The following is an 11,782-nucleotide window of genomic DNA, read 5'->3' as shown; positions in this document are numbered from 1 at the left end:
TTGGAAGGAGAGTGGAAACCGTGGAGGTCCAAATTAAAGAATTGGATAAGAAAGTGCAGTCGGTTGACGAGAAGATTCTGTCTGTGGATGAGAAATTTCTGGTCCACGACCAAAGGGTTACGAATCTGGAGAAGAAAATGTCGGAACTGGAAATTAAGGGTGGTCCGTTGCGAGTTCCTGATAACACACTAAAAATCAAACCTCCTGTATTCGACGGCTCTACGTCATTCAATGTTTTCAAGTTACAGTTCGAGACAGTGGCTTCTAGAAATTCGTGGAACGACAGCGACAAAGCGGTTGCACTACTTCTGGCATTGAAGGGCAGTGCTGCTGATGTTATACAGAGTATTCCTGTCACTTCTAGAAACAACTATGAAGACGTTATGGCTGCACTGGAACGTAAGTACGGTGGCGAACATAAACGAAACATCTACCTTATGGAATTAAGGGGAATAGTACAGAGGGCAAACGAGACGTTACAAGACTTTGCAGCTGAGGTGGAACGTTTGGTGCTAATGACGTATCCAGGAGAGAATCACCCATTGCTGGACCGTATGAAAATCGAAACCTTTGTGAATGGCATACGTGACCCTGAGATTAAATGTGCAACATATGCGTCACCAAAAGCGTCATTTGCCGAAACCTTGCCCAAGAGACGGCAAGAATAATTGTTAAGCCCCAGACCCACAAGATTCGCCAACTGGAGACCGAATGTTGCGAACCCAAATCTCTCGTTAACTCGATCAAGGACGCCATGAGGCAGGTAATAGAAGAAACAAAGTTAGTGGGGATGACTAAGCCCAGGATTAGATGCTACAACTGCGATAAAGCAGGTCATATTGCGCGCGAATGCAGAGCTAAGCGCAAACGATCCAGGTCATCGTCACCACCTCCAACGAAAGATGGTAGAAGAATGGCTCAACAGTCCACCAATGAGTCACCGTTAAACTAAATCGAGCCAGTTCAGCGGGGCATGAACTGGTTCCCATCGACGATGGCCCCACAATCTCCATAGCAATATTACAACAGAAAAGTCACAACCTAACAACAACTGGGTACATCACTGGTGATAAGCGAGTTCTGACGTTAGATACTGGCGCATCAAAGTCCATCATAAGATCAGATCTGGTAAAGGGAAAAATAACGCAACTTAATGGAGTCAGAATGCGCACAGCAACGGGGGAGCACGCGGCAGTACACGGCAAGATTACCCTGAGACTAACTATTGCCAATAAATCGGAGAATTACGAGTTTATAGTTGCCGATATCGTAGACGAAGTGATAATAGGCGCAGATTTTATGATTGCCTTTGGTATCAATCTGGATATGAAAGAGCGTGTGATGACCTGGTCTAACGTCAAAATTCCGTTAAACGTGGGCTACGATGAAAGTACACCCATTAGACGTCTGACTACGGACCATCCAGAGATAATACCGCCCTGTGCCGAAGCAATAATATGGGTACCAATGAATGGAGATTGTGGAGCCGAGAAGTTGTGGGTGGTGGAACCAGCAGAAAACATAAACAGTAACATCCTAATAGCGAATGCCCTGGTGAAAAGCAACAAGGACGGATTGATTCCTGTTAGAGTTTTGAACCTGTCAAACAAGCAAGAGCAAATTTGCCAATTTTCCGATGTTGGACAATGCACACCAGCTGAAGCTGTAATTAATTTGGAAACTAGCACCGAAAAGCCAGCAGCCATGGAGAAGAAGCACCTCGACGGCTACATAAAAGAGTGGACACACCAATTATAACCTTCCGAGAGGAACAAGGCTAAGCAGCTATTATGGAAATATGCCTCTACCTTTGCGTTGACAAAAGAGCACCAAGGAAGAACATCAGTGGTGAAGCATGAAATCCATACAGCAGACGCGAGACCCATTAAACAGCCTCCAAGAAGTGTTCCCCTGGCAAAAAGAGACGAGGTCCAGAAGCTGATAAGTGAAATGGAAAAGAGTGGTGTAATAGAACCATCGTCAAGTCCATGGTGCTCCCCAGTGGTCTTGGTCAAGAAGAAAGGCGGAAGCACCCGATTGTGTGTGGACTACCGAAAGTTGAATGATGTCACCAAGAAAGACAGCTATCCGCTCCCAAGAATCGACGACACATTGGACACATTAGCCGGGACGTCGTGGTTCTCCACCCTCGACCTGCAGAGTGGGTACGGGCAAGTAGAGATCGCCGAGAAAGATAAGGAGAAAACAGCGTTTGGCGTTAATGGGGGTCTCTGGCAGTTCAATGTCATGCCATTCGGACTCTGCAACGCCCCGGCTACATTTGAAAGGCTGATGGAGCGTGTGTTAAAAGGGCTGCAGTGGAAGTCGTGCCTCATATACCTGGATGACATCATAGTCATGGAACGCAACTTCGACGAACACATCAGGAACTTAAAGGATGTTCTACAGCAGCTTTCGTTTTCAGGCCTCAAGTTAAACCCAAAGAAGTGCAGTCTCTTCCAACGAGAGGTGACGTTTCTGGGGCACCACGTGACGCCGGAGGGCATATCGACGGATAAGGAGAAAATTCAAGCCGTCAGAGATTGGCCGCAGCCCCGAAATCTCCATGAGCTGCGAAGCTTTCTGGGGCTCTGCACCTACTACCGTCGATTTGTCCCAAATTTTGCCAACATCGCCGCCTGTCTACATCGCATGACGCAAAAAGGCCAGAGGTTTCAGTGGGGCAACGACCAAGAGGAGGCATTTAGGAAGCTCCCATTTTGGCATACCCTATACCTGGCGGCAAGTTTGTTCTGGACACAGACGCAAGTGCGTGCGGCATCGGTGGCGTCCTTTCCCAGGAAATCGACGGACAGGAAAAAGTCATCGGGTACTACAGCCGGACATTGTCGAAACCTGAGAAGAATTACTGTGTGACGAGGATAGAGCTGCTTGCTGTCCTTGAGAGCGTTAAACACTTCCACAAATACCTATATGGCCAGCATTTCCTGCTGAGGACCGACCACGCTGCTCTCCAATGGTTGCTGCAGTTTAAAAATCAGGAAGGTCAACTAGCCCGTTGGATCGAGAGGCTCCAGAGTTATGACTTCAGAATCGAGTACAGAAAAGGCGGAAAACACGGTAATGCTGATGCCCTGTCTCGTCGGCCATGCAAGGTAGAATGCAGGCATTGCTCAAAGGCTGAGAATAAAGAGAATATCGTTGATGTCCGACTATTGCAGTTTGAGTCGGGTGAAGATTGGTCGACGGAACAACGAGGGAATCCCATTCTGGGCAAAATAAGCCCCAGACCCACAAGATTCGCCAACTGGAGACCGAATGTTGCGAACCCAAATCTCTCGTTAACTCGATCAAGGACGCCATGAGGCAGGTAATAGAAGAAACAAAGTTAGTGGGGATGACTAAGCCCAGGATTAGATGCTACAACTGCGATAAAGCAGGTCATATTGCGCGCGAATGCAGAGCTAAGCGCAAACGATCCAGGTCATCGTCACCACCTCCAACGAAAGATGGTAGAAGAATAGCTCAACAGTCCACCAATGAGTCACCGTTAAACTAAATCGAGCCAGTTCAGCGGGGCATGAACTGGTTCCCATCGACGATGGCCCCACAATCTCCATAGCAATAGTACAACAGAAAAGTCACAACCTAACAACAACTGGGTACATCAATGGTGATAAGCGAGTTCTGGCGTTAGATACTGGCGCATCAAAGTCCATCATAAGATCAGATCTGGTAAAGGAAAAAATAACGCAACTTAATGGAGTCAGACTGCGCACAGCAACGGGGGAGCCCGCGGCAGTACACGGCAAGATCACCCTGAGACTAACTATTGCCAATAAATCGGAGAATTACGAGTTTATAGTTGCCGATATCGTAGACGAAGTGATAATAGGCGCAGATTTTATGATTGCCTTTGGTATCAATCTGGATATGAAAGAGCGTGTGATGACCTGGTCTAACGTCAAAATTCCGTTAAACGTGGGCTACGATGAAAGTACACCCATTAGACGTCTGACTACGGACCATCCAGAGATAATACCGCCCTGTGCCGAAGCAATAATATGGGTACCAATGAATGGAGATTGTGGAGCCGAGAAGTTGTGGGTGGTGGAACCAGCAGAAAACATAAACAATAACATCCTAATAGCGAATGCCCTGGTGAAATGCAACAAGGACGGATTGATTCCTGTTAGAGTTTTGAACCTGTCAAACAAGCAAGAGCAAATTTGCCAATTTTCCGATGTTGGACAATGCACACCAGCTGAAGCTGTAATTAATTTGGAAACTAGCACCGAAAAGCCAGCAGCCATGGAGAAGAAGCACCTCGACGGCTACATAAAAGAGTGGACACACCAAAGCCAGCAGCCATGGAGAAGAAGCACCTCGACGGCTACATAAAAGAGTGGACACACCAATTATCACCTTCCGAGAGGAACAAGGCTAAGCAGCTATTATGGAAATATGCCTCTACCTTTGCGTTGACAAAAGAGCACCAAGGAAGAACATCAGTGGTGAAACATGAAATCCATACAGCAGACGCGAGACCCATTAAACAGCCTCCAAGAAGTGTTCCCCTGGCAAAAAGAGACGAGGTCCAGAAGCTGATAAGTGAAATGGAAAAGAGTGGTGTAATAGAACCATCGTCAAGTCCATGGTGCTCCCCAGAGGTCTTGGTCAAGAAGAAAGGCGGAAGCACCCGATTTTTTGTGGACTACCGAAAGTTGAATGATGTCACCAAGAAAGACAGCTATCCGCTCCCAAGAATCGACGACACATTGGACACATTAGCCGGGACGTCATGGTTCTCCACCCTCGACCTGCAGAGTGGGTACTGGCAAGTAGAGATCGCCGAGAAAGATAAGGAGAAAACGGCGTTTGGCGTTAATGGGGGTCTCTGGCAGTTCAATGTCATGCCATTCGGACTCTGCAACGCCCCGGCTACATTTGAAAGGCTGATGGAGCGTGTGTTAAAAGGGCTGCAGTGGAAGTCGTGCCTCATATACCTGGATGACATCATAGTCATGGGACGCAACTTCGACGAACACATCAGGAACTTAAAGGATGATCTACAGCAGCTTTCGTCTTCAGGCCTCAAGTTAAACCCAAAGAAGTGCAGTCTCTTCCAACGAGAGGTGACGTTTCTGGGGCACCACGTGACGCCGGAGGGCATATCGACGGATAAGGAGAAAATTCAAGCCGTCAGAGATTGGCCGCAGCCCCGAAATCTCCATGAGCTGCGAAGCTTTCTGGGGCTCTGCACCTACTACCGTCGATTTGTCCCAAATTTTGCCAACATCGCCGCCTGTCTACACCGCATGACGCAAAAAGGCCAGAGGTTTCAGTGGGGCAACGACCAAGAGGAGGCATTTAGGAAGCTCCCATTTTGGCATACCCTATACCTGGCGGCAAGTTTGTTCTGGACACAGACGCAAGTGCGTGCGGCATCGGTGGCGTCCTTTCCCAGGAAATCGACGGACAGGAAAAAGTCATCGGGTACTACAGCCGGACATTGTCGAAACCTGAGAAGAATTGCTGTGTGACGAGGAGAGAGCTGCTTGCTGTCCTTGAGAGCGTTAAACACTTCCACAAATACCTATATGGCCAGCATTTCCTGCTGAGGACCGACCACGCTGCTCTCCAATGGTTGCTGCAGTTTAAAAATCAGGAAGGTCAACTAGCCCGTTGGATCGAGAGGCTCCAGAGTTATGACTTTAGAATCGAGTACAGAAAAGGCGGAAAACACGGTAATGCTGATGCCCTGTCTCGTCGGCCATGTAAGGTAGAATGCAGGCATTGCTCAAAGGCTGAGAATAAAGAGAATATCGTCGATGTCCGACTATTGCAGTTTGAGTCGGGTGAAGATTGGTCGACGGAACAACGAGGGAATCCCATTCTGGGCAAAATAATTTCGGCCATAGAAAGGGGCAAGCGACCTAGTCGTAAAGAAATTACCTCCGAAAGCCCTCTTTTAAAATCCTATTGGGCCCAGTGGCACAGTCTACTTATAATAGATGGTTGCTTATATCGCAAATGGGAAAGTGAGGACGGTAAATCTCACCGGAACTTGATCGTCGTCCCAAACTCCAAAATAAGAGATGTCTTGTCGGAGTTTCACGATGGGCCAAGTGTAGGACATCTTGGCATAGCAAAAACCGCTGAAAAGATGAAGCGATCTATATCTAAATATGAACCGATTTTCATGAAACTTTGCACACATCATTCTAGACCTTATTCGTTTTGCTGTGCTAAATTTCGTGCAAATCGAAATATATATAGGGACTTTGGTACACCATTTACCTTAAATCGGACGAAAATATATACGGGAGCGATATCTAAATCTGAACCGAATTTCAATAGCGTTCGTCCTTGGGCCAAAGAAAAAAGCTGTGTCAAAGTTCATCCAATTTGAATCATAAATGCGATCTGTACTTTGTTTACAATTTAACATGGACAGACGGACGGAAATGCATAAATCGACTCAGAAAGTGATTCTATACATATTCTCAAAAGAAACCATGGGTCTATCTCGATTATTTTTGCCTGTTACAAACATATGTACAAAGACATAATACCCTGCACCACAGTGTGGTGAAGGGTATAAAATATTGGTTTAATATATTAAATACAATATATAATTATTTAAATTTATTAATTTTAGTTGTAATAATTAAATACTTATATTAATTAGAGTCTAAACGCAACCATAGACTCTTAGAGTCTAAACGCAACCATAGAGTCTAGAGTCAGCGACAGTCGTTTGCCGTGTGTTTCTTATAGGCAACGGGAAATCGCGACGGCTGACGTTCGCGTCTAGCGGCATGACGCTAGAATAGATTTTATTCATTTTTGCTCAGCGTCATACTCATAATTTCTCTCTTGCTCTCAATAGAGTTGCCATATTTTAGGTAAAAATCAACAGTGCTACCAAATTTCAATGAGAATTTATATCAAAACATATGGCAGTACTGTTAAAAAAACAAATATTTTCAAAGATTGTGGATGTTTTTTAATGAATTATTAATAAAATGGAAGAAAACTATTTTTTTTTTCAATAATTTTATCCAAATTCCTTGACATTATTGTTTATTAAATAATAAATTGATTTTGGTTTGCACAACGTAAAATTTTCTGTCAGAAAATGAAAATAAATAATTGACATTTTGTGCCGCTAACGCTAACTCTTTCGTTTGGTTTTCACGCCGGCGAAAAAGTATGACGCTGACTCGTGACTCTCTGGTTGCGTTTAGACTCTAAGAAACACACGGCAAACGACTGTCGCTGACTCTAGACCAAGGTATATTTAATAAGGTAGTCGCATCGACCCAGCTGTTGGACAAATAAATGTCAAAAATGTTGTTGTAATGTTGAACCAAAAATTAAAAAACAAAAGTATAAATGAAAATCTCCGAATTTCGAATAGCTTTTTTGGCAATACTTTTATTAACATTTGTTACAAGAATTTGTGTAAAAAAATCTTGCGAATCTGTTTGTTTTGGTAAAATATTTTTGACATATCAAAATACAACAACCGATGTTTGTTGTAGAAATTCGCCGATGCGGCTACCTTGTATATCTACCTTGCTCTAGACTCTATGGTTGCGCTTAGACTCTGAAGCCGAACAAAGTTTCGGCGGCGGCGGCTTTTGAATTTTATCGGCGGCTCGGCTTAGCCGGCTGTGAGCCGATCGGCGCAGGTCTCTGGGTACACTACGATTTTTAGTGTCCCGACACGACGATTTTTGGTTCTCCGGCCGCTGTTCACAACGTTTTTAGTGGACCAACATGCGGAACATTACGAATTTCGTTGTGGTCCTGTACAGTATCATTAAAATCTGTTTTAATGTTTGTGTTCCGGAAAACTAAAAGCGCATTTACATTTATTTCCTAAAACCGACACAATTTTGAGTAAAGTGGACCACACACGTCAAACATGTGCGTTCGATCGGTGTGAAGCTCCTAGCCCACACACGTCAAACGGATCCACAAAATTTCATTTCATATTTATTTTTGAAACGTGAAGATGGACAGCAATTGTGATGACGGAGAAAGATCAAATCTTTTTATTTAATATAAATTTACTAAATACTTATATTTTATTTTTTATTTCACACACTGTAGGATATATGTAAAAAACATCAAAAAAAATTCTTCATAAAAAATTTTTGCATATGTTTGACATTGTCCGCTGATCCGCACTCCACGAGATTTCACAAGAAATGAGAAAATATCCATACACCAGGCCACAGACGTCAAACATGTGCGCATCGCACAACGAGAAACATTGCTTCGATTGACGTACGCACATATTTGGCGTGTGTGGCCCACTTGATTTACAATAGAGGTGTATTTTCTCCTTTCTGACCTTGTATAATTGTACCATGGTACAATAATTAATTTTTTTTTAATTCAAATTAATTTTTTAATTCAAAATTCGTGATAACAATTTTTCTTTTTGTAAACAAGTGTCTGTGCAGACGTAAACAAACTAAAAGCGAATTTACATATAAGATTTAATCATGATTAAAGGCTGAATCAGGGTTTATTTTCTTAATCAGGCTAAATTTACCATGATTTACCACACAAATTTAAATCATCGTGCAGCAGGATTTATTTTAAATCATGATTGAAATCATGATACTACTGAGATGCAACGCGGGTTTTGTACGAAAAAATACAACTCTCTCACAATGTACCAAAATTTGCAACTGTTTTTACATGCCGTTTGTTTTTAAATTTAACGGCTGACAAATACAAAAATGACAGATCAAAGGAAAATAAAAATTAATTATAGAATTTTTGTATTATTAGGTTCTTTTACTTTCCAAACGATCACAGTATTGCAAAAACATTTCCATTGTGGTAATTCTTCTATTCTTTTTCAAATTGCAAACAAATATCTTTGGCGCAAATTAATAATTTTGTATGTATACTAACAAACATCAGCTGATCGGCATTTAGATCATGATTAAGGGTATGTGTAAACAATTAGGGTGTATTTCTGGATTTCGTTAATCGAGTCGATTTAAAATCGTATATGTAAATATACTTTAAATGTTTACGTCTGCAATGTAAATAACCTTAATTTATTTTCAGGATTTCGTAAATCCACATAAGTGTATTTGCGTAGGTACATGCGTATAACGTTAAAAATATTTAGTGTTCCTGTATCAGGTACGGTACAATACGATAGTGTACCGTTTATTTACGAACACTGAAAGGGACTTACCAATAATCATTTTTTGCTTTTAGTTCGTCGTTCGTTATACATTCAAAAGTTTTCATTATTTTACAGTTTATAATTCATAAATGAAATGACTGTCAAAACTTGTTCAAACATATTAATATTATTCGCTTTTGAAAATATATAATCGTGAATTTGACCATTGAATAATTGCATTTGTAATATGGAACGTTTTTATTTTGATTATTCGTTGAGTTGCAACGCTGGGTACAATGGCGGCCACGTCACTTTCTTTGCCTTCTTAACGTTCCCTTTCTCCAAGTTTTTGTTGTGTGTTTTGTGCCGACATTTGTGTTAAAGTATTGTATTGAAATGTATATCATAAGAAATTTAACAAAGTCTTTCAACGATTAATATTTTTTATGTATTTCCAGATTGAAATCTCACAATCATCAACGTCGAATTAGGTTGGATCGGCTGTGTATCTTTATAAATCGAAACAAACCGAAATACATACATTTTGCTGACCTACTAAAATGAATATCTTTCGATTGGCTGGTGATTTGGCCCACGTCTTCGCCATTATTATTTTACTTCTAAAAATATGGAAAACAAGATCCTGTGCTGGTATTTCTGGAAAATCGCAGATTTTATTTGCCTTAGTATATCTGACCAGATATTTGGATTTATTTACTACATACGTAAGCCTATATAACTCTGTAATGAAAGTCCTGTTTCTGGCTTCATCCGGGGCAACCGTTTATCTGATGTATGTTAAATTCAGAGCCACATACGACCGCAATCACGACTCGTTTCGTATTGAATTTCTGCTGGTGCCATGTCTTCTATTATCATTGTTAATCAACCACGAGTTTACTGTTATGGAGGTTTTATGGACCTTTTCAATCTACCTAGAATCCGTTGCCATCTTGCCTCAATTGTTTATGGTTAGCAAAACTGGGGAAGCTGAATCTATCACAAGTCATTACCTGTTTGCTTTAGGATCATACCGAGCTCTATATTTACTAAATTGGATATATCGCTACATAGTGGAATCACATTATGATTTAATTGCAATTTTTGCTGGAATTGTGCAAACAATTTTGTACTGCGATTTCTTCTATTTATACATTACAAAAGTGCTGAAAGGTAAAAAATTGCAGTTGCCGGCTTAAATAGTCACAGAACTTTTTAATTGAATGTAGAAGTGGACACGAAATTTGCAAATACATTTTTTAAATCACGTAATATCAATTATTCTTTATGTTACATATTTAAATGTATTAATATTTCTCCACCTTCCATTTTTCTAAAGTAATCGTAAGAACTTATTGTGTGGCTTTATTTTATGTATATTACGTTTGTAATGTTATGCGACTTTTGATAAGTTTAATTGAATGAAATAAAGATAGAAATAACACTATAATTTTTTAAGTCGAGCTATGTATACTTTCCAATTGCATATTAATAAATAAAATATATTTGAATAGTTATGAATTTACTTTGGAGCGAATGGAATATTAGAGCTAAACTAGAATCGATCTGAAATTTTTTTCTCAATGTAGGTCTTGTTAAGCTCAAAATTTTTGGCTCCTTTTGCATTTCGTTGAAAAAAAATATATGTGGTAGGTGCCAATAGTCGGCACTAAGAATTTTCGCCTTTTAAACGTTTCACCATTCCAAGTTCATCTTTTCCACGGTATTGTATTTAGGTTCATCGGTTTCGAAATTATGTTTGCTCCCCGAAGGAACACAAATTTGTTTGTATTAAGGGGACCTCCCATTCTCGATTTTAAATATTCTAGATTTTCATTGGGCTAGTAAATGAATACCTATGCATGTTAAAGTTTGTAACTTAACACACACACATATATATATATATATATATATATATATTTAAAGATTTAAAAGAGAAGGAAATTAATTTGCAAAATTTGGTTGTTGATGTTGTTTTGTTGTAGCAACTGTCTACATGGTTCTGATCCTCTGTTTCCAGGTTCAGGAAGGTTGCAATCTGCATCGGCTGCGTCCAAAGAGATTCCGGAGACAGATGAGTGGGTTTAGCAGGGCTGTTAAATAGATGCAGTGTATCGTGTGGTCCAAGTCCACACGCTGGTCATGTGTTTGAAACCGTGCTGTCAATTCGGGCCCAATACGAATTGAGGCGGCTGCACCATCCTGATCTTAGTTGGGCTAAAACCACTCTCGTTTGTCTAGGCAGCTGTCGTTCTTCTGCTGCTATAGGTGGTGGGTGGAATCCGATTACTGCATTCACATGGTATTGGTCCATTGCCTGGGTCACTGCTTCCGTGTGAATGCCGGTAATTCCTACTCGATAAGCCTTTTGATCTAGGGGTTCTCTTTATAACCGTTGGATCTCTCCCTAGATCATGTAGGTCTCTTCTTACATGCCTGGGTGGGTGAATCCTATCCATAAAATTGTGGAATGAAATATTCCTGCGATAACACCAAAGCAGGTACGGCATCGACAACATTCTGTTGTGACGATGCGGGTAAGACCATTGCCTCCTCATGTAAATGGTCCACTGGCGTCATAAGGAGGCACCCTGCCGCAGTTCTCAGGGCGGCATTCTGACAGGTTTGAATGTTCTTCCACTACGTATCGCTTACATTCGA

The 11,782-nt window shown here is 41.5% G+C and overlaps 1 protein-coding gene across 1 annotated transcript; it reads left to right on the top strand.

The window, feature by feature from the left end:
• The first annotated feature begins 9,658 nt into the window (after nt 1-9,658).
• Nucleotides 9,659-10,333, top strand: LOC133332890 (ER lumen protein-retaining receptor). The gene has a single exon (XM_061541257.1). The coding sequence runs from the start codon at nt 9,682-9,684 to the stop codon at nt 10,318-10,320; it is 639 nt and encodes a 212-aa protein (XP_061397241.1). The 5' UTR covers nt 9,659-9,681; the 3' UTR covers nt 10,321-10,333.
• The last annotated feature ends 1,449 nt before the right edge of the window (nt 10,334-11,782 follow it).

Source organism: Musca vetustissima, unplaced genomic scaffold (genome assembly GCF_032173495.1).
Source record: "Musca vetustissima isolate MV318-11 ecotype Yass unplaced genomic scaffold, APGP_CSIRO_Mvet_v1 utg6462, whole genome shotgun sequence".
In the NCBI taxonomy this organism is placed as follows: Eukaryota; Metazoa; Arthropoda; class Insecta; order Diptera; family Muscidae; genus Musca; species Musca vetustissima.
The sequence above is the reverse complement of the archived record's forward strand: the minus strand, read 5'-3'. Positions and strand labels throughout refer to the sequence as shown.

Bases quoted from the DNA above. Each gene is read 5' to 3' on its own strand.
- LOC133332890 (XM_061541257.1), top strand. From the start codon at position 9,682: ATGAATATCTTTCGATTGGCTGGTGATTTGGCCCACGTCTTCGCCATT.